Raw genomic sequence first — 27,935 nt, 5'->3', positions numbered from 1 at the left:
CAGGGCCTCCATGGCTCTGGACAGAGGAGGCCCCGATCCCAGCCCCGGCTGCCAGCCAATGCCAGCCTGTCCACTTGACAGAAAAACACACGCTGGCTGCCTGCCCCAGGGCGTTTCCAGAAGAGAAATTTAATCTAATTTACATACTTCTAGGTACATCGATAACCAAAATGTGGCCACTGAAAAAAGTTAAAAGGTCAATCAGCTCCCGGCTTCTAGCTGGCCCAGGATTGCAAAATAAAAAGATCCACGTTCCTTATTCTCTACACAAAACGCGTTTTTAAAAAAGTGAAAGGTCTAGGGAGCTATACATAGAAAGCAACAGTGAAAAGGGAGAGGGAGCAGGAGTGGGGGAGGAGAGTCCCACCCCCCAACCCCACCCTGCAGGGCCCCAGAGCCCCTGAGGCTCTTTGGGGGCCCTTGACATGGCAGGAGGCAGCTGTCAGCTCTGAGCTCTTCCCAGCTGGGAAGGCCCCTCTGGGGGGCAACCAACAAGGATTTCCGTGGCATTGTGGGCTCAGTGGGGGCTCCCAGGCCCCAGCAGGCCCCACAGAGGGAGCGTGGCTTCCCCTGAGCAAGCACCGTGGCATGATGTGGTCGTTCAACCCGGGAACTGGGGGTCCGGGGCAGGTCCCGGGTCTCACGAGGTGCGTGTGTGTGTGTTCGCATGTACATGCGTGTGAGAGGATATTCATGGGGGCGAGAGGGAACCAGAACAGGGGTCTTTGGGGTCTTTGCAAATGGCCACGGATGGCAGACATTGCCCTGCCTGGCTGCTAGATGGGGGAGTGCTGTCCTCCCCTGTGACCAGATCGGCTGCCACCAGAGACCTGGCTGCTGCCCCTGCTGGACCAGGTGGGCATGGGCTGAAGGAAGACACCCTGTGGCCCCAGAGTCCTCAGGCTGGGGGAAGGGCAGCTAGCTGGCTCCCGGCGCCCTGGCTGTAGTGTGCCCGGCCCCCAAGGGGCGCCGGTTTGAGGTTTTGGCTTGCTCCTTTGGAAACGGAAAGAAAGAGGAAGAGGGACGAGGACACAGAGGAGGAAGAAGAGGAGACAGAGGTGGCACGAGAGGGGATCTGGAATGCTTTTGTGTTAGGGAGCCTCTGCCGCCGCTGTCTGTGCCTGCGGGGCCTGGGACTCCTCAGGCGGGGGGTCCGCTTTGGAGAAGTTCATCTCCAGGATGTGCCGCTGTAAGTGCCGCACCCACTCTTCCTGGATGGAGAGGGGGCCCTGGAATTCCACCTCACAGAACCTGCGTGGGTAAACAGAGAGAGAGGGAGTGGCCAGTGCTGTGAGGAGAGGTGGAAGCATAGCCTTGCCCACATCCCTGGGCACACCTGCTGCTACTTAGTGTGGACAGAGCAAGCCCAGGAGGCAGGGGAAGAGGGGCCCAGAAATCAGGCATTTCCCAAGGACAGCCACCTCCACTCACCATGGGGTCATGGCAGGGGCTCACAGAGACCCCTGCCTCTATGCTCAGAAGTCACTGGGGCCAGCTAAGGGCTACTGGCTTCCAAGTACCCCTGCCATCTGGCAGATACATAGACTCTGAGACGGTAGAGGGCACAGAGAAGCAAATCCTACCCAATGAGCCAGGCCCCCCTCCTCCTCCTCCTATCTTCCTGGCACCTAAAGAGGCCTCACAGCACAGAGGCCTGGAGCCCAAGCTCCACGGCTCAAGACTTGGCTTTGACTCGGACTTCTGACTTGGCCTGTATGGCCTCAGGCAAGTCACCTCATGTCTCAGAGTCCCAGTTCCCTGCTCTTCAATGTACTTGTGGAGTTTGGTAAGAATTAACTAAGACCTACTTTTTTCTTGAGCCAGACACTAGTTGAGTGCTTACTTACCATGTGCCAGGCAGTTCTGAGTGCTTTATAAATATTTAATTCACTTACTCCTCGTAACAAATCTGTAAGGTAGGTTTGTTATCAACCCGCTTTTATGAGTGAGGAAATTGAGGTAAGGAACAGTTAAGTCCTTCCCTGAGGTCACTAAGCTGGTAAGTGGCAGAGTTGGGATCTGAACCCAGCTCTCGCAGGCTACAAAGCTCAGGGTGTCAGCCTTTAGCCTGAGCCCCACCACACCCAAGGGCAGCCACTGAGGCGACAGCTCCCAGCTCCCACCAGACCCTATCCTGTCCAAGGCTCTGGGTGACCAAGGCCCACTCAGGTGGTCTCCCTCCCTCCCCCAGGGGCAGCCTACCTGCATTTGAGGGTGTAGATGTTGCCCACGAACTTGACAAGTGATGTCTGGGGGGGCCGGGGCACCAGGGAGGGGACCGGCCGGACTCGGGGTGGGGGTTGCCGCACCTCCTCCAGCTTCTGCTGTAGGTCATTGGTGTCCTCACCTCCCCGGGCTGCGGAGGCATCTGGAGGGCGGGCTTGTCGGCGTTCGAATTCTAAGGTGGAGAGAGGGACCAGAGATGAGTGGGAGGGGTGGATGCTGCAGAGACTTGGAATACACAAGAGCTGAGGGCTGATGCTACCTGGATGGGCAGGATGGGTGATGGGCGGGTGAATGGGTGAGCAACTAGAGAAAGGACTAAAGGACCACGGCAGAGCACCTGGGGAGTGGCTGGGTGGGCCTGGCAGGTGCCTGCTGCGCTTCTGACCCTCCTCCACCAGCACTCACTGTTGATATTCTGTCGCTGGTGCTCCTCAGCCTTCACGGTGCCTGGCGGGCTGGCTGCCAGAGGCCGCTCACCACTGTCGGCTGCCCGGCCAGCCTCAGGCCCTGGCTCCCCCCCGGCACTGCGGCCGACCACGGCCAGGCCCCCGGGTGCCAGCCCCAGGGACGGCCGCTTGTCACTGTCACGGCCATGGCCGGCACTGCGGAACTTCTTGGTGAAGGGGCGGCCGCCCTGGATGTAGCTGCGGTAGGCGCCCACCTTCTGGGGCCGGTGCTTGATCCACTCGCTCAGTGTTTCGATGGGCGAGCCATTGACGCACCACTCAGTCACGCCGAACTGCCGCAGGTGTGCCCTTGCGTGGCTGGCCAGGGCCTTGCGGTTTTCAAAGTAAAGGCCACACAGCTCGCAGCAGGCCTCGGTGGCTGCGGGGCGGAGGGGGTGCTGCTGAGCCACAGCCCGAAGGGGGCAGGTGCACCCAGACGGCCCTGCCCAGGCCAGGTGCCAATCCCGCCTCCCACAGAGACCCAGCCATGGGGGCCCCACTTGGGGTCAGTCCACGCTTGTGGCATTGCCTGGCCTGGCCTGGCCTGGCAGGCCCTGGCGGTCGCCCTCCCGGGACCCTGCCGCCCGCTGCTTACAGGAGTGGGAGGTCTTCTCGTGAAGGGTCTTTGCCTTGAAGGGCAGTTCAGTCTGGATGTAGGTCTTGGCCTTGACCTCTGCTGGGAGGAGGCGGTCCTCCTGCAGGGGCCGCTTGGCTGCCACTGAGCCCAGGTAGCCAGTGGTTGAGGGCTTGGCCCCAGTGATGGGCGTCAGGCTGAGCTCACGAGGAACCTGCGCCGGCCCTGCACCTGGTTTGCCTGGCCGGCCAGCCAGGGGCGACAGCGGCAGTGGGGACTGCACAGGCCCAGGGGCCATGGTGGGAGGCCCATCCTCAGCCAAGGCAGGGGCCAGGTCTCCAGCCGGTGGCTCCTTCTTGATGAGGCACGGCTTGGACTTCTTCTTGAGGATCTCTCGCAGTGTGTCGATGGGCGAACCATTGACCGACCACTCGGTCACACCCATCTGCCGCAGGTGTGAGCGCGCGTGACTCGACAGGCCCTTGCGGTTCTCGAAGAACTCGCCGCAGAACTCACAGCGGATGTCGCGCACCGGCTCTGCCCGGGACGCTGCAGGGGATCCAGGGTAGGGGGAAGGAGGAGGAGGAGAAGGAGGCGGCGGCTGCGGGCAGGAAGCCTCCAAGCTCAAAGCCCCCATATCAGTGCCAGTTGCCTAGCTACCCCTCTCCATTGCCACCCACCAGACCGCAACAACCTGCTCCCTCATCTGGGCCTCCACAGGCCCTTGTGTACATCTGGCTCTTCTGCTTGTTCTGTCATCTCAAATTCTAGCTGGCTTCAAGATATCTCCCTGTATGATCCTGGGCAAGTCACTTTCCCTCTCTGAGCCTCAGTTTCCTCCGCTGCAAAATGGAGATGAAAACCCCTACTTCCCAGTGTCACTATGGGAGGGTCTAAAATGGGAACAGCTCTGAGCACAGGGCACAGAGCTGGTAGACAACGCACGTGAGTGCTAAGGCACAGCCTAGGCTGCCCTCACCTGCTCAGCACAGAGTGGGCATCCAATCAATCTGAGCAGAATGAACACAGTGCTGGTGTCACAGGCAAGCGAGCAAGTGACATTACAAGGACGACATACAGAGTTTTCTATAACCAGGTGCGTGCTAAGTACTTTATCCCACTTAATCCTCAAGAAAAAAAGAGTTGGGACTATGCTGATCTCCATCTTCCAAATGAGGAAACTTGCCCATGGTCACACAGAGCTAGACTGGGGAGGAACAGAGATCTTAAGTCACACTTGACTCCAAATGTCAAGCACTTAATTACCAAAAATGTCAGAAAGACACAGTTCAGACGTTCACTGCCAGTCCCTACACGCCTGCTGTAGCAGACATCACTAATGGATCCCCGCAGTCTTTCTCCCTAGGAGTCTGGCTGACAGCCACTACCAATCAATTGAAATGGCACAAGAGATGGAATCTTTCTGCTGTCACTGAATGACACAATCCTGCCTCTCAGGTGAATAAAGGACAATTGAGCAGCAGCTCAGTTGCAGGGGTCTGCATAGCAAGAACACACAGCTAACCCTGTGTCCTCTCTACCTGCATGTCCTCCCTTCCAATTCAACCCTAGGCACTCTGGATACCCCCAAGGGGAGGCAGGGAGGAGACTCCTCCAGCTGTTCTCCCTGCCCTACTGCGAGGTCACACTTACACAGGTTCAGGGGTGTCATGTCTTCCCGTGGCGCCCCCCAGGGACCCTCAGATGGGTGCAGTTCCCCATGAAGGGCCCCCGGCAGCATCTCCCGCTTGATCTCCACCCGTATTTGTTCAGGCTTCAGCTTCTTGGGCAAGGAGGGTGCAGCCAGGCCTGGGAACATCTTCCGGGCCGTAGGAGGAGGAGAGGCAGTTGGTGAGTGGCCCAGGGGGCTGCCTGGTGGCGGTGGCAACTTCTTGGCCAAGGGTGAGATGTGAAGGTCCGAGGGGCTGCGGGCTTCCAGTGAGCTGCCAGGACCTGTGCCGCCTATCATCTTGGCCAGGGTTTTTGGGCTTGGCCCTGGTGGGTTGGGAGGTCCGCCAGGCCGAGACTGGGTCCGTCTCTTCAGGATCTCCCGCAGCGTGTCGATGGGCGAGCCATTGACGTACCACTCGGTCACGCCCATTTGCCGCAGGTGGGAGCGCGCATGGCTCGAGAGGCCCTTGCGGTTCTCGAAGAACTCGCCGCAGAACTCACAGCGGATGTCTCGTGCTGGCTCTGGGCCTGAGGCTGCAGCAGGAGGAGAAGGAGGCAGTTAGCATCATAGAACTGCCAGCATGGTCACCTGCAGGAGTGTCCTGGTCGGCTGGGCGTGGGCGGCAGCAACACGCCCACAGGTTAGGGTGGTGAGGGCAGGTGCAGGTAAGGGAGTGGAAGAGCGGGGCTGGGGGCCAGATACCCGGCAGGAGTGAGGGGAGGCTCCAGAGAGCACATGGGCCCTCGGTCCTGGCGGAGGAGGATGGAATCAAGATTCCATTGCTCTGTGGGTCCCAAGAAGGATAGGGTGAGGCAGGGAGGGCAGCCTAGGTGCTATGTGCCATCCAGACAGGGGCAGATGTGGGTGCTTTGCACACTAAAAGGCAGGATCTCCCCACCTTGGCCTTCATTCTCAGGAAGGGTCACGGAGGTCAAAGGCCAAGAGAGAGGGCCTAGCAGCCCACTGCCAACAAGATCTCTGGGCAGAACTGGCCCACTGCCAAGGGCCCCTGTCTACTCCCTGCCCCAGCAGGGAGGGGGCTGTGACCCCCCCCCCCGGGAGGGGCTCCAGGGCCCGCAGTGAGGAGGGGGCAGCTGAAGCGAGAACCTACAGAGGTTGAGAGGAGACGGCTCCACATCAGAGGCCCAGAAAATGCCGGCGGCTGCGGCGGCCGAGAGGTCCTGCTTCCCCCAGGGGCTGGCCATACCCGCGGCCTTCAGCTTGGCCTTCTTGGCCGGCGGTGGGGGGGGGAGCAAGGAGAGGGCCGCGGAGGTGGGAGGCGGCCGCCCCGGGTGGGCCAGGGCGCCGCGCCTGGGTGGGAGGCGGATCTGGACGCCGTCCCTCCTGATGAGCCCGTGGAGCACGTCTATGGGGGATCCCTTGGCGTCCGGATCGCTGACGCCCAGGTGGCGCAGGTGGGCACGGGCGTGGCTGGACAGGCCCTTGCGGGTCTCAAACCAGGCACCGCACAGCTGGCAGTCCAGCTCTCTGCCCCCGTCACTATCTAAAGCTGCGGAGACAAAACACAGGGTGGGGGTTCACGGCCGCCACCTTGGCTGGCCTTGGGGGCCTGAGGCAGGAGGGTCTGGTGTGATTTTTGGCTGCTCAGGCAGTTGGGGGGTCCAAGACTCAGGCTGCAGATTTCTTTTGAAGTTTGGGAAGCAGGACATCCTATTTCCTGCCTAGCCCTTTGGCATCAAGGGGAGTGTAGAGAGCTTAAGGACGTTGGGTAGACAGGCAGTGACCAAATTCCAGATAATCGGATACTCCCTGACCCTCTCCCCTAGGATCCCTGCTATGGGAGCTGTGTGGGGGCGATGGTGGCTGCTGGACTCATGCAGCCAAGGGCAGGTGTGCCCCTGAAAGCACGGCAGACTCAGTGGAAGCAACTTCAAGGGAATATGAGGTGCCAAATGGGGGACTCCGTTGGGCAGGGGGTGAGACCCTGGGGTCACCCCCAGACTCAAATGTCCACAAAGATATGGGAAAGACTGATGTTGTGAGGGACGTCCTTGTTAAACCTGCTCACTGCACCTGGAGGGTTTCTTCCCAAACCCTACCTGCCGTGCCCACAGGCAGCCCAGGAAGTGGGGCTTCACTGGCAGGCAGAGAGAGCTGCCTCTGCATGGACAACCAGGAAGACTTGATGACAGGATCAACTGTGGGCACCTCCCATTAGGTGATCCCCGTCTACCCAAGATGCTTCCAACTACCACTGAGAAAGCTAGGCCACAGGAACCCTAGTTACCTTCACTGCCCCTACCCACAGGCCCAGAGAAAGCCAAGAGCTGCCCCTCAGTGGCGAGCATGACCCTGGCAGGCTCAGCAGCCGCAGTGAGGCCTTCAGGGGAAGATCAACAAAGTAAAGTGGGAGACATGATCCACATCCAAGGCGGCCCAAAAGGAGATGCAGAGGCTCGACCAATATTCTGGCCCGGCTGACCCAGGACATGGGAGCTGTAGTCCCCACCGCCCCCACCCACCTTGGGCCCTCTAGCCCAACCTGAGGTCCCGTCCCTCCCAGCGCCAGAACCTCCCTCGGCTCTCAGGACCCACACTCACTGAGGTTCAAGGGCCCCTCATCCTCAGACTGAGGCCACTGTGCCTTTGGGGAGGCCGGTCGGGGGCTCAGGGACAGCTGGGGGCTCTTGTCCTCAGGATTCTTAGGGGTAGGGGAGCCCGCCAGGGCCAGTGGTGTCTTTTTGAGGAGCGGAGAGCTGGGAGGGTGGCCCAGGCCCTTGGCCGAGAAGCCGGGAGGCGACTTGATGGCTTTGTTGACAGCAGGGGCATCCAAGGGCTTGGCCAGGGTGAGCAAGCCGGGCCGGGGTGCCCCGGTGACCACCTCCTTCAGCGAGCTGGACTTCTTAGCCAGGCCCGGGGGCAGCCCAAGGTGGGCGTCAGGCAGGCCCTTCTGCTTCACAAGCTCGTAGAGGAGGTCGATGGGTGCGCCGCTGCTCTCCGACTCCGCCACTCCCAGCTGCCGCAGGTGGGAGCGCGCGTGGCTGGACAGGCCCTTTCGGGTCTCAAAGCAGGCGCCGCAGACCTCGCAGGTGGTCAGGCTCTGGGCTGAAGGGCAACACAGAGGCCGGGAGAGCAGGTTGTGAGGCCTGCGGCCCAGCTCTCCGGCTTCTCCTCCCCCGAGAGTCCCACTCACCCAGGCTCCATGGAAGTGTTTTGCCTCCGTCAGGCCCCCCGAACCTCACAATGACCCTAACAAGGCGGAGAATAGCTTGGCTGCTTTGCCAATAAGGGTTAGAAACCGAGGCTCAGAGAGGGAAAAGTTGTGCCCAAGGGCACACAGCAGGAGGTAGAGCCCTTCTGTCATCCAGCCAGTGGGACACCTTTCAGAACCTTTCACGCCTACTGGGTGCCCTGGCAACAGGTTCACACAAACGCTGACCTGCTAGCCACATGCTTCACTGAACTGAGTTCTAACCACCCTCTGTGGCTCAACTCCTGCCCGAAACACTGGTCCTTGCAGTCTCCTGCACCCTCTTCCAAAGAGCCTTTATCCTTGTCTATCTGCTTCTCTGTCTCCCTGTTCCCCAACTTGAATGGCCCTCAAGAGCAAGGGCCAAATTCACTTTGCTCGTCTCACCTCCCTGTCGACCCGAGGGCCCGTCACTAGTCATTAACAACCTGAGGATCAACACACGAAGAAATGGTGTCATGCAAGAGATCACACAGCTAGCAAAGGCCAGATTCAGCAAATGAGCTGGGTCTGAGTATGAGCTCTGGACCACCACACCCACTGCTTCTCTGGATGCTGTCCCTCACCCCATGAGGGTGCAGCTCAGGGCCACGCATGCCCAGGACAGAAGTTCAAGGGAGAAGACAGCTGAGTGCCAATCTTGGTGCCTCAAGGTGCAACCTGGAGCCCCACATTAACCCCAAGGCACAAGAGTGCTCCTGTGAGTGTAACCAGCCTGGCCAGCATCCCCTGCCATGCCACCTGGGCCACTCACCCTTGAGGTCCTGCAGCTCCTGTTTGCTGCCATGAGGAACCTCTGCAGCCACTTTGCTGCTCAGCCGACTGGCCACCTGCTCCAGGGCCCCAGGGACAGGCAGGCTCTTCTTAGGGAGCGAGGGAGAGCCCAAGTCCATGGCCACCATTGCGTTTTCCTCAGAACCCAGGCCTGTGGGTTGGGAAGACAGGCTCAGCCCAGGCAAGTTTCAGGCTGTCTATCCCCAGAACTAAGAAGATGACCTTCTTCCTTATCCTTGATGTCTGCTGTCACTCTGCCAGGCGACTCACCCCAGGAAAGCTGAGGTTCCACCCATAACCCCCAGAACCTGTCCAATGCAGGGACACTGAGGCTGCCACTTACAGCAGACACCAGCAGCTGCTTCCACACACTACAGCATGGACAGGTCTGGGGTGTCATGCAAATGTGAGCCCAAACTCCCATCCCAGGGGATCTCAAAGAAAAGATCTCTCTGGACAGAACTTGTGAGGGGCAACATCTGCCTGTCTTGAGGGTGAGGGTGGGAGGCACTCAGAAAGGGAATTCAACAAAACACCAGGGTCAGGAGGCTGGAGAGGCCACGCAGAGGCAGGGAGCCAGGGAGCCAGGGACAGCGAAGTGGCTTCAGTGAGGAATCCCCACCAGACAAAACAGCTGGGGCTGCAGAGCCAATGGGGGAACCAGGGCTGCAGAGCCTACTCATCACAAGCTGAGCCCTAAGTGGGGTAAGGTGAGAACCTAGTGTCTGCACCTACAGCGATCTGACTGCGGACAGAAAGAGTTGGAATCACAGAACTTTGTGTTACGTTTCTGAGACATCTATCAGGCCCGAAGCATCCCTGGGTGAGGAGTGTGTGGCAGAGGGAACCCAAGGGCGAATTTTCACGTCTAGTTTTTCAAAGCGGCCGGGGAGGCCAGTTGAACTCCAAATTTAGAGTTCAGAGGATGGCAAAGGCTCAGAGGATGAAGGAACTGTGTGCCAGATAGGGCCTTAGAGGATGTAAGGGGGCAGGGGCCATGTAGGTTCCATGCTCAGTTTGAGTCTCACAGAAGCAAAGAGTAAGCGCTGAGGACTGGGGCACCGAGGACTTCGTCAAAGTCTCCGGGTCGGGTGGGCGCATCTGTCAGATGGGGCAGGGCTGAAGTGAATTTCCGCACTGGACGGACCGGAACCGTGGCAAGGGACGCTCCCGGGGCTCCAAAAGGGGGCAAGGGACATCTGTCAGACGGGGCAAAGGTCTCAAGGAGCGGCGGAGGAGTGTTTCTGAAGCCTAGGATCCTACGAGCGGCGACAGAAGGCCCTGGGCCCACACGACTAAAGGGCCTGGGGGAGGGGGGGCGTCCCGGAGACTGGACGGAAGGGGTCGGGAGCGGCGGCACCGGCAGGCGGGATTCCGACCTTCCCCTCCCCGCACCCTCCCAAGCGCGGGCTCTTACCCGGCGCGGGAGCGGACGCGGGCCCGGGCCCCGGCTCCGGCTCGGCCTTGGGCCCGTCCCGCGGCGGCGGTGGCGGTGGCGGTGCGGCGGCGGCGGCGGGGGTGGGGGCGGCGGCGGCGGCGCGGGGGGTGCCGCGGGGCCCGGGCTCGGGGGGCTGGGCGGGGGCGCCCCCGCGGGCGCGCGCTCCCGGGCGCCCCCCGCGCGCGGCCCCGCCGCCGCCTTGCTCTCCGCTTTTGTCACTCGGCACTGGGCGGTGGAGGCGGCCATCTTGGCTCCGGCGCACGCGGGGCGGCCGCCCCAGGCGGGAGCAGCCGAGCGCCGAGTGCCGAGTGCCGCCGCCGCCGCCGCCGCCGAACCCTCCCTGCCCCGCCCCTCAGGGCGCGCCCAGGGTGGCCTGCCGAGTGCCGAATGCCGAGCGCCACGAGCAAAACCGTTCGTCTGGGCCCTGCGGGCGGACGGCTGCAGCTGCTGGAAGCTGCCCGCGCGCCCTGGCTAGTGGATACACCCACATTGGGCGCCCAGCGGCCTCTAACCGCCGCCCCAGCCCAGTCCCTGGACATCTTTACCCCTAGGATGGGAATCTTCCGGCCTCACTGAAACCCCCTTAAACAACGTCCAAACTCTTAAAAGCCTCGACGGGCGGAGCTAGGACCTGCCCTAGGACCCTGCCCCATTCCCTTTGCGGAAAGTCTCCACCTCCGAGTCGGGGATCCTGGAAAACACCTGAACTCCAACCACGAGAATCCCTCCAGTATCATCCTGGTATCCAGCCGTCCCCCGACGGTGGTGTTCCGCAGACCTAGGGGACCCCACACGGCCGGCACCACATTTCAATCACCGCCTGTTTCTCTCTCCGATTGTCCCCAGCTGTTCCTTGACAGTTGGGTGGGGCTAGAATCCGACCATTGCCCCGCCCCCAACCTGGCACCCGCCCCCTCCTGCCCACTTAGGGAGAGGGGGCAGGCTTCTAACGACAGCCTTGCAGGGCCAGTGCCCAGACGTAGCCCTAATGTTGCACATCCTTACTTAAGGCAAGGCTTCCAGGATCTTCCCAATCACTCCTTAACCGCCACCCCTCTGCCTCGCAGTTATTCACTGAAAGATTGGTCATAGCTCTCCCTCCCAAGGACAAGGCCAGGGCAGTGCCAAACCTGACTCCTCTCATCCGTAGGCTGACTCCTTATACCCCAGTGCTTCCTGCACCCCTAACCATCCTCAGAGTCAGCTCTGTCTCGCAGTCACCCCTGAGACACTACAAGCCAGGTGTGGGTGAGCTGAACGCTTGGGGGGCAGCCTTTAGCAGAAGCAAGAAGCCTGAGGTCAAGTCCCCACTCTGCCCCTCCCTGAGATGTCCCCTCACCCAGCCGCTGTCCTCTCTGAACCTCCAAGGAGAGGGGTCTTTGATAGCCCCACCCTCCCCTTTGCAGGCTCATAAGTGCCCTTCAAGTGGGCTTGTGAATGGGTCTGACTGAGCCCAGAGTACAGGTCTAGGTAGGACCCCAGCAGCTGCAAGTAGGAATAGTACCAAAGGGGCCGGGTGTGGTGGCTCACACCTGTAATCCCAGCATTCTGGGAGGCCAAGAGGGGTGGATCACTTGAGGTCAGGAGTTTGAGACCAGCCTGGACAACATGGTGAAACCCGTCTCTACTAAAAATACAAAAAAAAAAAAAAAAAAAAAAATTGGCTAGGCATGGTGGTGGGTGTCTGTAATCCCAGCTACTTGGGAGGCTGAGGCAGGAGAATAGCCTGAACCCCGGAGGTGGAGGTTGCTGTGAGCCAAGATCGTGCCACTGCACTCCAGCGTGGGTGACAGAGCGGACTCCATTCTTAAAAAGAAAAAAAAAAAAAAAAAGGCAGGGCACGGTGGCTCACGCCTGTAATCCCAGCACTTTGGGAGGCCGAGGCAGGCAGATCACAAGGTCAGGAGATCAACACCATCCTGGCTAACACGGTGAAACCCCATCTGTACTAAACAAAATACAAAAATTAGCCGGGCATGGTGGCAGGCGCCTGTAGTCCCAGCTACTTGGGAGGGTGAGGCAGGAGAATGGTGTGAACTCGGGAGGCGGAGCTTGTAGTGAGCCAAGATCACACCACTGCACTCCAGCCTGGGCAACAGAGCAAGACTCCATCTCAAAAAGAAAAAAAAAGAAGGAATAGTATCAAAGGAAGCCCCAGCCTCCAGCAGCCGCGGGGATGATTCCCCCTGTTCAGACACTGTCCATTCCTCAGAGGTCAACTACTTTTCGTAGCCAAGTTCTCTGCCTTGTAAAGGCTCGTGCAAAGTCAGGCGGTGCAAGACTGGGCCCTTCACTTGTCCACTCCCTTTGCGGTGCCCAGTTCTGGGCTCCTTCACCGAATAGGACTTAAGGATTTCCAAGCCATCCTCTACTAGAGACACCACCAAACAAGCTGCTCAGAAGTCCAGCTCTATAGCTGTGTGGCTGTGGCAAAGAAGATGATCCATGGTTTCCTTATCCTTAAAACAGGGACACAGCCGGGCGCGGTGGCTCACGCCTGTAATCCCAACACTTTGGGAGGCCGAGGCGGGTGGATCACGAAGTCAGGAGATCGAGACCATCCTAGCTAACATGGTGAAACCTCGTCACTACTAAAAATTAGCCAGGTGTGGTGGCACGCACCTGTAATCCCAGCTACTTGAGAGGCTGAGGCAGGAGAATCACTTGAACCTGGGCAGCGGAGGTTGCAGTGAGCCGAGATGGCGCCACTGCACTCCAGCCTGGGCAACAGAGTGAGACTCCACCTCAAACAAACAAACAAATAAATAAACAGAAACACAACAATCTTAGTTCCACAGACTTACATTGAGGCATAAATGAGATAATACATGTTAAAATCTTAGTACAGGGGCCAGATGTGGTGCCTAAGGCCTCTAAATCCCTGTACTTTGGGAGGCTGAGGCAGGAGGACTGCTTGAGCCCAGGAGTTCCAGACCAGCTTGGGCAATACAGCAAGACCCCATCTCAAAAAAATAAAAAATTAAAATTAAAAAACCTTAGTACATAGCAAGCATTTGATAATGGAGGAACATATCAGGACTGCCAGACAAAGCAAACATTGGTTGAAAATCTAGACTCTAGGCTGGGTGCAGTGGCTTACACCTGTAATCCCAGCACTTTGGGAGGCTGAAAAGGGCAGATCACTTGAGGTCAGGAGTTCGAGACCAGCCTGGTCAACATGGTGAAACCCCATCTCTACTAAAAATATAAAAATTAGCCAGGAATGGTGGTACACGCCTATAATCTCAGCTACTCGGCAGCAGAACTGCTAGAACCTGGGAGTTGTAGGTTGCAGTGACTGAGATTGCACAACTGCATTCCAGCCTGGGTGGCAGAGTGAGACTTTGTCTCAAAAAAAAGAAAAGAAAATCTGGCCTGTAGGCTGGGCACGGTAGCTCACGCCTGTAATCCTGGCACTTTGGGGGGCTGAGGTAGGCCGATCACTTAAAGGCAGGAGTTTTGAGACCAGCCTAGCCGACATGGTGAAAACCTGTCTCCACTAAAAATATAAAAGTTATCTGATCATGGTGATGGGCACCTGTAATCCCAGCTACTCGGGAGGCTGAGGCAGGGGAATCACTTGAACCCCAGAGGCGGAGGTTACAGTGAGCCAAGATTGTGCCACTCAAACAAAAAAGAAAAAAAAGAAAAAAAAGAAAATCTAGACTCTAGATCTGCACTCTAGATCCAATAGGATCCCCACTAGCCTGATACTAGCTTCATTTCAACTTCTTAACAGCCATACATGACCAATGGTGTCCCTGTAAGACCGTGCAGATATCTAGAGAACATTTCCAGCCATCATCTCAGAAAGTTCTATGTGACAATGCGTCTCAAGATAGAAGATGTCATTAACAGCAAAGAATCTGGGGCCCGACTGCCTGGGTTTCAAATCCCTGTTTCACCCTTTCCAGCTGTGTGACCTCGAGCAGGTTAAACTCTCTGTGCCTCAGTTTCCTCATCTGTAAAGTGGAAGAAATAATAACCCTGCCTTATAGGATTGTTGTGAGGATGTAAATGAGTTCATGTTTGTAAAGTGCTTAGAACGATGTCTGGCTCCCAGTAAAAGCTCAGTAAGCATTTGTCAAAGTCACTGGCAGGAAAGATAGGGAAAAACTGGATCCAGAAAGAGACCTGGCCCAGATCCTGAGTGAAACAGAAAGGACACCTAAATAGCAGGTTGGTTGTAAGGAGAGTCATTAACATACTTTGTAAAGTGACTCAAAATGCTTCCAGGAAAGCTGAGCGGTGCCCCTCCAGCCCCGCCCCTCCAATGCTCTGGGCCCCTGGGAAGGATAGGGCTCCAGCACAGCCCGTCCCCTCCCCTTACCATCTCCATAGGCTGGCCCAGGGTCCTCAGCCCAGGTGGGTGGAAAGGGCACCGTGAGAGGTAAGCGGGGCCGACGGGAGGTCAGGAAGCTGCCAGGCGGACCCCCAGGCTCTCGGCCCAGGGGGCTGGGGGGCTGCTCAGCGGCAGAGGTGGCCAGCAGCTCCTGCAGGATGTTGATGGGCGAGACAGTGAGCTCCCAGTTGGTGATACCGAAGTCACGTAGGTGGGCCCGGGCGTGGCTGGAGAGGCCAGCCCGTGTGTCGAAGCCAGCCCCGCAGAAGTCACAGCGCATCAGGCTGAAGGTGCCTGGGTCAAAGTTGGCCACTGTGGAGAGAGGACAGGACTGCCTGAGGTGGGGAGGGGCTACTCCCCAACCCCAACCCCTCCCCATACTCAGGGCTTCACCCTGGACTGTCTTCCTTCCCCGTGGCTGTCCCTTTTGCTCCTGCCTGCCCCTCAGCTCTCAGCTCGTGTATCCTCCCACCCCATTCCAGGAAGCCTAACCCTCCCAGATACCTCCTTCCCATATCTGGCAACATCAAGGAGGGGCCTCTCCTGCAAAAACCCTTCTCCAGGGCCAGGTGCGGTAGCCCATGCCTGTATTCCCAGCTCTTTGGGAGGCCAGGCGGGAAGATCTCTTGAGCCCAGGAGTTTGACGCCAGCCTGGGCAATATAGTGAGACCCCATCTCAATAAAAAAAAAATTAGCTGGGCATAGTGGTGCGTGCCTGTAGTCCCAGCTACTTGAGAGGCTAAGGTGGGAGAATCGCTTGAGCTCAGGAGTTTGAGGCTGCAGTGAGCTATAATTGCCCCATGGCACTCCAGCCTGGGCAACAGAGCAAGACTCTGTCCCTTAAAAAAAGAAAGAAAAATAAATGCTTCTCCAGTTGTGGACTTGCCATCCTCTGTGAGTATTTGATTAATAGCCTTCTCGTGACTATTTTTACTCATGATCACCCAAGTGCTGTAAATTAAATATTTGTTGGATGAAGAAATGGACAAATGGATGTAATGCCCTCTGCTGAGAGCCTTCTCTGAGCCCTGCAACTGGAGTTAGGGACTTTGTCTCAGCTTCCCCAGCCTCCTGGTTCCCCCAGCTTTCCCCGCATCTCAGCCCTGTTCAGTCAGTGTCATCACTGCCTGGTTTCCTGGTTGTCCACCCCTTGCCCCCTACCCCTAGTGCGTAGACACACACACACACACACAGACACACACACACACAGACACACACACACACACACTCATACACCATACTGGCACCTCCCCAAGTGGGCTGTGTGTCTGCCAATGTCAGAACCACCCAGAGTGCTCCTATTGGAGACACACTTCGGGAATCAGAGCCTCGTACGGTGGGAATTGACAGACCTTACAGGCAGCCTCAGGGGGTTCTGAAGCTGGCCAGGGTGGGGTGGAGGGGGTCCCACCACTCCTGGACTGGGCCATGAACTCCGAGAGTCCAAGAACTGCTATTCTGTCCACTGCTGTGTCCCCAGGTCCCCAGAACAGAGGGGAACCTTGCTCAGTAAATAATTGTTGAATGGAGGAATGAATGAAATTCTCTGCCCGAGGCTGACTCTTCTACCCACACTCCTTCCTCCAGTGGCTGGAATGGCCAGGGCACTGGGGCGTCTCCACACATCCACCGACGGGTGGTCTTTACTGCAGCTCCCAAGTCTCTCAGGAGCAGAGGCCCCAGTGTCCCCCTGCTTGGCACTAAGGGAGAGAATTTAGATCAAGGGTAGGTTGCCCAGCCATGTGTCTCCTGGGCCTTTTAAAGTGAAGCTGCCCTACCTTTTTTCTTCTTCTTCTGGAAGGAGAACCTGCGCTCAATGGCCTTCACCTCCTCAGCGGAGATGAAATGGCGCACATTGTAGCTGACGCCCACACGGTTCAGGTGGCCCCGGACGTGGTTGGCCAAGCCGATGCCGTTGTGGAAGCGATCGGGGCAGTAGGGGCATTTCCGTTCCTCGTGCTTCAGTGCCATGGCCGGGTCCCCATCCAGGAATGTGTCCAACCCCAGCGGGCCGCCCAGTGGCGCATCCAGGAGCAGGAAGTCCAGCGGGTGTGCGCCTGCCAGCCCCAGCTCCTCGGGCTGCAGCCTCGGCGGCACCCTGGCCGCCGCCATGACCTGCGGCCCCAGCTTCGCCACCAGCACAATGGGCACCATCCCTCGGAGCTGCTGCTGCTGCCCCTGGGTGGCCTCTGCTGCCTGCAGGGCCTCTCGGAATGTCCGCTTCAGCTCCAGGGCAGGGTGTGGGATGAGGCTGAGGGTGGCTAGGGGTGAAAAGACCCCATTTTCAGGGGAAAAATCCATCTCAGAGGTCAGCACCACATCCTCCTCTTCCTCCTCCTCCTCATCCTCCTCTTCGCTCCAAGGGCGCCTCCGTTCCCCCAGTCCTTGTGGGTGGACGGTGCTTTTGTTTCTCCCGAGCTGTAAGGAGTAGGGGGTGGATGCTAGTGTGGAGGGAAAGGCCAGCCTTCCGAGAGGCCTCTGGCCCATGCGATGCGGGAGTGGTTTTGACAGCGGGAAATCTCTGATGCTCAGCTGCTGGCATCCTGGGCCAAAGGCCAGGCTGGGGTCGTATCCAGCAGGGTTCTCCTGCCACATGGGGGCCAAGGACGGCTCAGCTTTGCCAAAGTAGTCCACAGCAGTGTCAGGGAAGCAGGCGTGAGCATCCTGGCTAGTGCCCGGCTGGCTGGCAGGGTCCTCCTCATAAGCTTCGCCATCCTCTTCCCAGTGGGGACGGGCGTGCACTAGCCTCACATGTTCCCTGAGCAGGCTCTCGCTGGGCGCGGGGAAACCACAGAAGAGGCAGGCGCTGAGGCTGACGGCAGCTCCGTAGGGCTGATAGAGGAGGGCGCTGGCCTCAGGGCTGGGGCTGCCAGCCCCACTGCTGCCTCCAAAAGGCTCCTTAGCGGTCTGGCCTGGGGGCTCACGCACGTGCAGCTTGGCATGCTGCACATAAGCCCTGGAGGAATTGGTGCCAAAGACACACTTGGGGCACTGCAGCCGTGCCTCCCGGCCCTCGTCCCCTGGAACCTGCTTCAGCTTTTGGATCTCCTCAATGATCTTCTCCCGGGAGGCCTGGTGCAGCTGCCGGTGCTGCTCCAGAGCAGCAGGGTCGGCAAAGGCCCAGCCACACTCACCGCAGGCCAGCGGGGCCAGGTCCGCAGGGGGCTCCTGGCCTGGGGCTCGGCGGTGCTGGCTCATGTGCTCCAGGAGGTGCTCCTTCTGTTTGAAGTAGATGCTGCACTCGATGCATGGGAACACGGCCGGCTCCTCGTCCTCGTCCTCTTCTGGGCTGGCCACCCCTTCGGCCACCTCCTCCAGCAGCTCACACAGGTAGGGTCCGGTCCGGATGGGAGGCAGTAGCGGCTGCAGCCGCTCCACAGATGCCTCCGAGTTCACCGTCCAGGTCTGTGTGGCCACCTCCGAGGCTGACGTGGGTAGGCCCCACTCCGACGACTGGGCCAGCCCCTCCAGGTCCTCCAGGTCTTCTCTGCCACCCACCACCGCCATGTCCAGCGTCTTCGGGGTGTCTTCCACTGGCACAAACACCCTTCTGAAGGGGGCGAGGGGTGGCGGCTGGGCAGGTAGGTCCAAGTGCAGCCCTGTATCCTGGGGGGATCCCTGCTCGTCCTCATCTTGGAGCCAGTTGAACCTGGGGCGACCCTGGGGGTGTTTCTCCAAGAGCCTTGGTTCCCCCCGGTGGTGCAAGAACCTTCTAGAGCCCTCTAGCTCAGCGTGGGGGTTCATGGTTCTCACAATGACCGAGTCCTCGAATCTCCGCTCAGACAGGATGCCCTCCCCAGCCTCCTGGACAAGGGGGTGCTCCCAGGGTCCCCCGCCATCAGGGGTGCCTGGGAAATGGCCCAGGAGATGGGGTGGTGGGGAGCCCGGCCGGAAGTCCAGGCTGCCTCCATCCCAGCAGCTGCAAGGAAGTGCCAATGAGGACAGGTTAGCCATGGGCTGCAGTTTTCCTTCCTAGGGTGGTGATGGGGGTCCTCACAGGCAGTTTGAAGCAGGCCCCAGAGATCCAGCCCGAGGGCGACAGGGGTGTGGGGGTGAGGGTGGGAGGTAGGGGGAGTCCATGTGGATCCTTTGGGACCTATCAGGTCAAAAGCCAGGTTCAACTCTTAGGATGCACCTGTCCACAAAGCCTAGCCCTGCTGCATTGTCGGGGAATATGCAGAGACCACCCCTGGACCACACGGGGATGTGGCCACCTCTAAGAAGTCTGGTGACAGCAGTTAACTCTCATCTCTCCCCAGGAAGGACCCAAGCCTCTCATCTGTGCTCCAGGCTGCTTCTGTCTTGGTCTTCCCCAAACTGGGGTGATTTTGCTAATTTAGTTTCACCTCTCCCTCAGATTTGGTGAAAGTTAACTTCGTGGTGGAACAGGTCAAAGGAATGTTCCTTTTCCCTGCATCTCCCCATCTAGAAGGGCAGAGTCAGGAGAGGTGGAAGGTCCCTGCTAAGCCTTTGGCCCCAGTGATTCTGACCTTCCTGGGCAGAGGGGTGGGAGTGGTGTTGGTGGGGGCGGCGTAACCTCTCTGGGCCTCAGTTTTCCAATCCTAAAAATGGGGGCAATTCCCAAGAACTGGGAACCTCTTTGTCCTTATACAACATCTGTGGAGCTTTCTCATAGCCACCATCAACAAAAGGTGCTTGCAACATAAGGCAGGTGCTTATTTAAATGCTCACAACCACAACCTTTCAATGACCCCACAGGCTGTAGGGTGAAGATAACACAACTCAGTGCTTGAGAAATGCTTTGTTTCACCTCATGCCTGGACCAGTATGCGTTCTTATTATGGCCATTTGTGATCAGTCCTCCCTTCCTTTTCAAGATCCTGCCTCCATCAGGGGGTGCCAATCACGCTCATGGAACAGATGTGGAAAAAGTTCCATTCAGGTGTTGGGTAGAGACCATAAGGTCACCTTTCTAAGCTCCATCGCTGACATGCGATACTAACAGGACCATCCTCCTGGGGCTGTGGCAAGGACTCAGTGGGGATAAACACATGTTCAGAGCGTAGCTCATAGCAGCTATTATTAATTAATTAATAATAGTATTGTTCATTCTGAGAGCTATTAGTAATCCTGATAAGCTTACTATGACCTGGCCAGGTATGGTGGCTCATGCCTGTAATCCCAGCTCTTTGGGAGGTTGAGGTGGGTGGATCACCTGAGGTCAGGAGTTCTCGACCAGCCTGGCCAATATGGTGAAACCCCATCTCTACTAAAAATACAAAAACTATCCAGGCATGGTGGCAGGCACCTATAATCCCAGCTACTGGGGAGGCTGAGGCAGGAGAATTGCTTGAACCCAGGAGGTGGAGGTTGTAGTGAGCTGAGATCACACTATTGCACTTCAGCCTGGGTGATAGAGTGAGACTCTCTAAAAAAAAAAAAAAAAAAAAAAAATTACTATGACCTATTAGCAGCTGCCAAGCCATTTAATAAAGGGTAGGGACCGTCAGCATTGCTCTTGATTCCTGCTCTCACCCAGTGCCCCTTGGATCCTCAAGGCGAATTCATGAGATGCATCTTATGGACTCCATTTTGCAGATGAGAAAACTGAGGTCCAGAGAGGCATAGTATCATTCTAAGGGTCACCCGGCAGAGAGAGGACTCCAAGGGTCCAACATCCAGGCTCCTGCCCCTCTGGCCCTGCTCCTGGCAGGGATAATGAGAGTTGACCTTCTGTGTTCATCCCAGACCTCCCCCAACCCCAGCACACGCCCAGGGGCTTGCCTGCCGGGAGCTGCCTCCTCCTCCTGCCTGGCCTCCTGATTCCCTCCTGTCCCCTTCTCATTCCCCAGGGGCTTCTCTGGGGCCTGGGCATGTCCTGCTTGCCCCCCTGCCCTCCCTGAGGTCAGGGCCAGCATGGCACTCACCAGCTGCTGATCCGATGGGTGGCGGAGGTGGCACGGGGGAGGGCTTCGCTGAGGCCGGGATGGGGCTGCCCGTCTGCAACAGAGAGGGGAGACCCTGAGGGGCTGGGGTCCCCCTGGCCGGGGTCCTCCACACCCCAGCTCCAGGAGCCCTGCCAGGTGCCTCGGAATGGCCCTGCTGGCTCCCAATTCCTCTCCCTGAGAGGCCTGTGGCCTCTGCAGTCCTGAGCCCTGGAAGGGGTTTCTTTGGAGGAGTCCCCTTGACTCTCCTGGGGGACCCCAGGGGCTTGCTGCCTTCCAACCCTCCTCTCTTTCCCCCCACCCAGCAACCAGGGTGGTTTTTTACAAGCCTCACCCTGCTAAAAACTCACCTGGCTTCTCATTATACCTATAATAAACACCAGACTTCTGTTTTTTGAGATGGAGTCTCACTCTGTTGCCCAGGCTGGAGTGCAGTGGCGCAATCTCGGCTCACTGAAACTTCCGCCTCCCGGGTTCTAGCGATTCTCCTGCCTCAGCCTCCCAAGTAGCTGGAATTACAGGCGTGCACCATCATGCCTGGGTAATTTTTCTATTTTTAGTAGCGAGGGCATTTCGCCATGTTGACCAGGCTGGTCTCAAACTCTTGACCTCAAGCAATCCACCCACCTTGGCCTCCCAAAGTGCTAAGAATACAGGTGTGAGCCACTGTGCCCAGCCTAAAAACCAGACTCTTAGCCGCCACCTACAAGGCCCTATGAGGTCAGACCTCTGCTGGTCTCTCTAACCTCCCATCTCTCTCCTGGCCCCTCAGTGCCTCTACTCTAACTGTATGGGCCTCCTCGGGAAGCCCCAAGCCCACCTAACTCTTTTGGACCTCAGGGCCTTTGCACCTGCTATGCCCTCTGCCCAGGGCACTCATCCCTGACCGCCTAACTCAAATGAGCCCCTATGATTTTCTCTCTCAGCACCTGTTTCATTTCTTTCTTAGCACTTTCTGAAATCACTTAGCTCTTTCTTGGGATGACTGCTTGCTGGGTCCCCCACTACGATGTAGTTGCAGTAGACCAGAGACTTTGTCGGCTTCATTCACTGTAGCATCCCAGCACCTGGCATACAGCAAGCACTCAACAAGTCCTTGCCAGATGATGAACAAGGCACCTGTTCTAACCTGAGCTGCAGAGAGCCCGTCCCTGCCTTCTGCACCCTCTCCCAGGCCTATGTCCTGAAATCCAGTCCTCTCCCAGGAACCCCTCCCCACCAACACAGATGGAGCCAACTCTCTATTATCCGCCTGTGGAGCCAATGCCTGGAGCGACCACAGGAATCCTGGCCTGCGTCTCCTCTGCCTGCCACACTTGCCTGACACGGGTGAGCTTGCCAATCGGGGAGCAGGCCAATTGCCCGGGCCAAGGTTAACACACTGGGGGAACTTGTGCCCCATCCAGAGCCTGACAGATGCAATTGTTGGATTAGCCTCAATTTGAGGATGGTCCAGAAAAAGGGATAGGGCTGGGGCGAATTCTTTTTCCAATCCCTCATCATCCAATTGGCCCAAGAAATTGAGAGCTGACTGTTGGGAGTCAAGGGATAAAAATGGAGGTAGGATGGGAAGAGGGTGTTGACCAGAAAGGTGTGGTCACTGGCTGAGGGTCCTGCTTCAGAACTCAAGAAAAGGGTTGTGACTGTTGTGTGACCTCTGGAAGGGGTGGTGGGGGTATGGAAATTTGCATCATCTACAGCACAAGGTTTCTCAACATCAGCACTATTGGCATTTGGGGCCAGATCATTTTCTGGGGTGAGGTCCATCCTGTGCATTGCAGGATGGTGAGCAGCATCCCTGGCCTCCACCCTCCAGACGCCAGCATCTCCCCAGCCCTCGGTCATGACAACCAAAAGTGTCACCAAACATTACCAAAGTGTCCCCTGGAGGGGGAGGCGAATCACCCCCGTTTGAGAACCACCAGGATACACTGATGGGTAGCAGAGCTATGCCTGGGTGCACGGGCTGGTTTTAGGATGGGGGTGTTGGAGAGGGCGTTCAGAGTTGGGAAAGAAAGGCCTGGCCCAGCCAAGGGAGTGAGGCCCCCAAGAAACAGGGTCTCTAGAGAATACATGAGTCATAGATTTGTCTTTTTTCAGGAGAGGGCAACCGGTTCGCACATAACCTGCCCTAGCGCGACCTACAGGTTTGGGTCTGAGGGTCCTGGGCATCCTGCTTCTGAGGTTCTAGGATCCCAAGCTCCCAAGATTCTGGGCGTCCCAGATTTGGTGATTCTGCGATTGCCGTTGTCTAAGAATTCCAAGAGCCAGGGGACCGCGTGGCCTCTTTGAGCAATTCCAGCGAGTCTCCTATTTTTAGTGGCAGTGACTTTGGAGGAAGCAGGCCAAGCAGTGCCCTGTGTCCAAGACACCTTGGGGGTGGGGGCTTCACCCAGAGGCCTCCACAGTTGATGGGGATCCAGGAGTCCCTATGGGTCAGACGAGGTGCTGGGTCACAGCCCTCAGGCAGTGGCCGTGCCAAGGGGCCCTTGTTGGCTCCTGCCATCTGGGTTCCCCGAGAGAGTTTGCAAATGCTGATGGCAAGGAGTGTCCATGAGCAGCCTGAACTCCAAGCCTGGGGTTCAACTCGATAGAGTGGCCAAGAACCTAGATTCTGGAGCCAGATAGATCCAAGTTCAAGGCCCCAGGGGTGCCCTGAAGGGCGTGCCTCTTCCACTCCGAGCCTTGGTTTCTTCCTCTGTGCAATGGGAACAGCCACCGACCCAGTCTCGCAGGGCCAGCAATGGGTGCCAGCAAGATCGCAGTAAATGCTCCATCCAGAGAAGTGGCGGTGGAGGGGAAGAAGGCTGGTGGGAGGCCTGGGGGGGTCAAGGCTGGTTCAGCGATGTCTCAAGGGGGAAGCTAGTGGCTAGACCCCACAGCCTCAGGCCCAGTCACTCCACGCTCTGATTTTCTCCCCAGGCTGGGGCCCCAAGTTGGCAGAAATGATGTGTCATTTGTCCCTGGGTGCCCTGTCCCCAACACAATGCCAGGCATGTACCAGACTCTTCATTGATCCATACAGACCACCTCAGCCCCCTGAGTCTTTTCTGAACCTGGGAGACCCAACCAGAGAGGTAGGAGCTGCAGAGGGGCTGTGGGAGCTCCGGGTAAACAGCCGTAACGGAGGACAGAGAAGGCGGCGGGCATACCCCTGCCCAGGCAGAGAAGTTTGGAGGTGGTCACTCCAGGGTGCTCTTGGGGGCCTCCGAGGGCTGAGTAGGGATAAAGGAAGGCCCAGGCTTTGGGGTGAAATAGCAGCCCCAGAGCCTGTTCCTATTTATAGGCATCACAAGACTAGTAGGGCAGGTGCCTGCATCCCGGAAGGGGCAGATCAAGCGGACAGAGAGGGTAGTGGGAGAGATGTGGTGTCCCAAACCCAGGCATTCTTCCAAATCCAGGCTATGACCTCACTCCAAGTCAAGCCATTCCCACCCCTGCCCCCAGCTGCTGAGGGAAACCTTCAAGGGTGGGCCTGGCCCCCCTCAGCAGCCACATTTCCCTCCTCCCCAGGCTATAAAAGAGATGCACGCATGAGACCCTGGGTGATTCCCCAGAGGAAGTGAGGATGCACCTACCTGCCTGCTTTTTCCCTCTCCCCAGACCTGAGGCATCTGCCAGGTAGAGAAGAGATGTCCAATCCCTCGGAACCAGACCCAGAGAGGACCCTGGGATCCCTACAGCCTGTACCCTCAGGCTCCCACAAAATCAAAGTCCCTGCCCTGCCCTGGCTGGCTATGCGACCTGGCACAAAATCCTGCCTCTCTCTGAGCCGCAGTTATTAACTCAGTTATTCATGGCTTTGACAAGGGGATTGCTAAGTTTCCCTGAGTGCTGATACTCTGGAGTTGGGTGTACCCTGTGCCCTCAGGGGTCTCACCTTGCCACCCCACTGCCTGACACCTACAGATGCCATCAGCTCCCTCTAAGCCTTTGCATGTATGCAGTCCCCTGCCTAGATGCTTGCTGCCCCCTTGGTCTGGCTCATTGTTCCTCATCCTACCTCTCACTTCCTGCAGGAACTCCTGGTTGCTCCCCGCCAGGTGCTTTCCTCATCACAACCCCAGCCACTGTGTCATAACATCTGGTGACATAACACCGGGTCATAACACGGTATCACAACATCTGTCTCCCCAGCCTCAGATGGTGGGGTCTGTGAGAGCGAGGATGGTGTGTGCTCAGTCACCACTGTGCCCCAGTGTGTGGCCCCTAGAAGGTGCTGTGTATTTATAAATATCCGAGCATCATGAGTGGTAAAGGTGGCTGGAGCAGGTCAAGGATCTGTGAGGATGCAGCAGGGTGGTTAAGAGTGAGGGCTGTCAAGCCATGCTACTCCCTGGCTAGGTGACCTTGGGCAATTTATGTCGCTGCTCTGGGTCTCAGTTTCCCCATCTCTGATACTGGATAATAATAACGAAGGCTATTCCACAGGGTTCTTTGGAGAAAGACAGAAGATGATCATGCAAAAGCCTTAGCATGGAGGAAGCCCTTGATTAGGTGTTTGGAGATGGCCGGGGGGGCGGTCTGAGGCATCAGCCCACTGTTTTCCAGGCATATCAGCCTCCTACCAGGTCCTTGGACACATCAGGCTCCTCCCCACCACAGGGCCTTTGCACTGGCTGTTCCCTCCACCCGAATGTCCTTCCCACCATTCATTCCATGCTCCATTCAAATGCCACTCTATCAGGGAGGCTCTCCCAGGTCTCCCAGCCATGATCCTGGCACTCTGTTTAATGCCTTCACAGCATCTGTCACTACCTATCCTTCTGATATTTGTTGCTTGTTATCCATTTCCCCTACTAGAGTGTCAGCCACTTGAGGGCAGGAATTCTTGCCTCTTTGGTTTACAGCTGTCTTCCCAGCACCTAGCACATACCCTGGCACACCAAAGGTGCTCAGTATTTAATGATTGAATAACACATCTGGAGGTGAGGAGAGTGTCAGATACCTTTTTGCTGGGTAAACCAAAGCACAAAGGGGTGGCCAGTATCCCTGACTACCCAGTCTCTCCCTAGCCACTACAAGGTCCAAGCTGTTTTGGCCCATGGCTCACGAACAGGATACACCCAGACAGCCAGAGGGAGCTGGGATAGACTGATGGGAGTGGGGAATACCTGTGGAACAAGTGGGCTGGGGACAGGGAGTTTGGGGTGCTGAGATGGGCCTCTGGACCCAATTAGTATGCTCAGAGGAGGCAGCCAGGCTGACCTGAGTTTAAGTCCCAGCTCCACACCACCCAGTGGGGAGCCTTGGTCTGGTCACTGGCTCCCAGGACATCTGTTTTCACAACTGTCAAATAAGAAACTAAACAGAGTGCAAAGAAAAGGCTCTGGACCCAAGCGGAATCAGCATCCCAGCTCAGCTGCTACTGCGCTGGGTGACTTGGCTCTCTCTGAGCCTTGGGGAATGGGCTGGACGCTCCCTGGGGGCCAAAGGGCCCATTCTCTTACCAGAGATGCCACCTCTGCCATCCAGAATGTCTCGGGGACCCTCCTTGGTGACAGGCAGGTAATGGGTGGACCGGAAGATGCCACCTTCCCCCTCAGCAGCCTCGGCCCCACCCTCGATGTTCTCCCTCGGCACCGGGCCAGGCAGTCTCTCTGGGCCTCGGGGACGATCTGGTGCAGCCGGGTTGCCTGCCAGGGACCCCTCCATTGGATTTTCTCTGCTTGGATCCACTCAGCTGCTGGGCTGGCTCAGCGGAGCATTGTGGGCCTGGGGACAGAGAGAGGGAAATGCTTAGGGGATGGAGGAAAGGGAATCTGCCTCAGTTTCCCCTCCCTCAAAACCTCGGTCCTCACCTTTGCAGCTCACTGCCTCAGTTTACCTCCCAGCCCAGGGGAGCTAATGGTGTTCAGACCTTATCCACACACCTTCTATCCCAATGGCCCCTACCCTCAGCATGCCTCCATCTCCCCATCAATAACTCCTCCCCTTTATACAGATCCTGCACTGCCTCAGTTTACCCATATTGACACATGCACACTCAGCCACTAGGTTTTCTTCCATCAATCTTTCCACTTCTCCAGACGCCTCCCTTCATTCACACACAGCTGCACTTTCCCCAGTCCTGCCCTCACACCCATGCACACGCACATCCTACTGCCATGCCTTCGTTTCCTCGGCAAGAATCCCAGCCACTTGTACACTCCGATCCTATACACCGTCAGGAGTCTCCCATCATTACCCCTTTACTTTTCTCCATTGGGTTGTCCCATACCAATGATCCCTGCACTTTCCCACACTCCAACCCTTCCCCCACACAGGACCTTAGGGTTCTCCAGCATTAACCCCTTCACCCCCCTCCACACACACAGCCTCAAGTGACCCCAGCATTAACCCTTTCGCTTCTCCCCAACATTATCCCTCATGCATACCCAGCTTGGGCTCCTCCATTCCCCCCACCCCCCAACCAAGATTGCTCTAGTCCTCGGGCGAAAGAAAACGATGGGGCTCCTGGTCCAGAAATGAGGACCCTGGGGAGCGGGGGTTGTCCTCTCTACCTATAAATACCTTCAAGGTAACGGCAGAAAGTGAAGGGCAGGAATGAGGCGCCCTCCCCAGGGAGATGGTGGGGAGGCCGGGCCCAGGCAACCGGGGCGGGGCCCGGGCGCCAGGCCTGGTTGCAGGCGCTGCCCTCGGGGGCCTGAGGATTCCCAGGGGGCTCCTCTGTGGGCTGGCAGTCTTGGTGGGGGTCCCTACCCAGGCCCGGAGGAAGCACCTGCGGTTGTCCACCGGGTGGGCACTGCCCGCGGGGAACGGGCGGGACCGCAACTTCGGAGCACTTTGGCAGCGTGGGGAGGGGGCTCCTACCCAGACGCCCCCCAGGGGTCGCAGAGGTGGGGGCTGCGCCGTGCGGGCCCACTCCCCGGGGGTCCAAGGTCCGGGGGATGCGTCCTCCGCCCGTGCACCCCGGGGCGGGAGACCCCGCGGGACGCGCCGAGGTAGGGGGGACACCTGCCCCAAGACCCCCGCCCCTCCCCCCACCTGCACGGCCCCGCCCCCGATCAGGCCCCGCCCCTGAAGGCCCCGCCCCCGCCCCCGCCCCGGGGGGTCCCGCCTGGCCCGGCCCGGCCCGGGCCTCCCCCGCCCCGCTACGGCTCCGCCCCACCCGCGGGCTCCCCAGGCCCGGCCGGGCCTCACCGGGGAGGCGGCGCCGCCGGCCAGGTGCCGGGGCTCGGAGCTCCCCTCCTTGGTGCGGCCGTCGCTGCCGCTACCGCCGCTGCCGCTCCCGGTGCCGGTGCCGCGGCCTCCGCAGCCGCCGCCGCCTCCACCGCTCGGGGGACATTGTCCCTTTAAATCGCTCCCCCCGCCGCCCCGCCCCCCGGCGCGCCGCCGTGACCTCA

At 58.3% G+C, this 27,935-nt stretch overlaps 1 protein-coding gene across 7 annotated transcripts; it reads right to left on the bottom strand.

Moving 5' to 3' along the window:
• Window positions 1-97: 97 nt before the first annotated feature.
• WIZ (WIZ zinc finger) lies at window positions 98-27,886 on the bottom strand. Of its 7 annotated transcripts, none has more exons than XM_033199217.1 (13): window positions 27,733-27,871; window positions 26,040-26,304; window positions 20,572-20,644; window positions 16,462-18,602; window positions 14,672-14,995; window positions 8,884-9,054; window positions 7,481-7,984; window positions 6,030-6,428; window positions 4,900-5,451; window positions 3,268-3,795; window positions 2,632-3,051; window positions 2,203-2,398; window positions 105-1,251 (listed from the first exon to the last, which is right to left on the bottom strand). In XM_033199217.1, the coding sequence occupies exons 2-13, from the start codon at window positions 26,242-26,244 to the stop codon at window positions 1,092-1,094; spliced, it is 5,673 nt and encodes a 1,890-aa protein (XP_033055108.1). In that variant the 5' UTR covers window positions 26,245-26,304; window positions 27,733-27,871; the 3' UTR covers window positions 105-1,091. The 7 variants fall into 7 exon arrangements, with proteins under 7 accessions (XP_033055113.1, XP_033055114.1, XP_033055108.1 ...); XM_033199219.1 differs by having other exon boundaries at window positions 2,888-3,051; XM_033199220.1 differs by lacking the exon at window positions 6,030-6,428.
• Window positions 27,887-27,935: the final 49 nt, after the last annotated feature.

This window comes from Trachypithecus francoisi, unplaced genomic scaffold, assembly GCF_009764315.1.
Source record: "Trachypithecus francoisi isolate TF-2019V2 unplaced genomic scaffold, Tfra_2.0 Lachesis_group5, whole genome shotgun sequence".
Lineage (NCBI taxonomy): Eukaryota > Metazoa > Chordata > Mammalia > Primates > Cercopithecidae > Trachypithecus > Trachypithecus francoisi.
The sequence above is the reverse complement of the archived record's forward strand: the minus strand, read 5'-3'. Positions and strand labels throughout refer to the sequence as shown.

What these genes read in the sequence shown, in the direction of transcription:
- WIZ (XM_033199217.1), bottom strand. Translation starts at nt 26,244, where the DNA reads ATGGAGGGGTCCCTGGCAGGCAACCCGGCTGCACCAGATCGTCCCCGA. An exon ending in CCAGAAGAAGAAGAAAAAAG is followed by an intron (nt 14,996 to 16,461) that starts GTAGGGCAGCTT and finishes CTCTCTCCACAG; the next exon opens with TGGCCAACTTTGACCCAGGC. An exon ending in TGGGCCAGCCTATGGAGATG is followed by an intron (nt 9,055 to 14,671) that starts GTAAGGGGAGGG and finishes CCCAACCCACAG; the next exon opens with GCCTGGGTTCTGAGGAAAAC.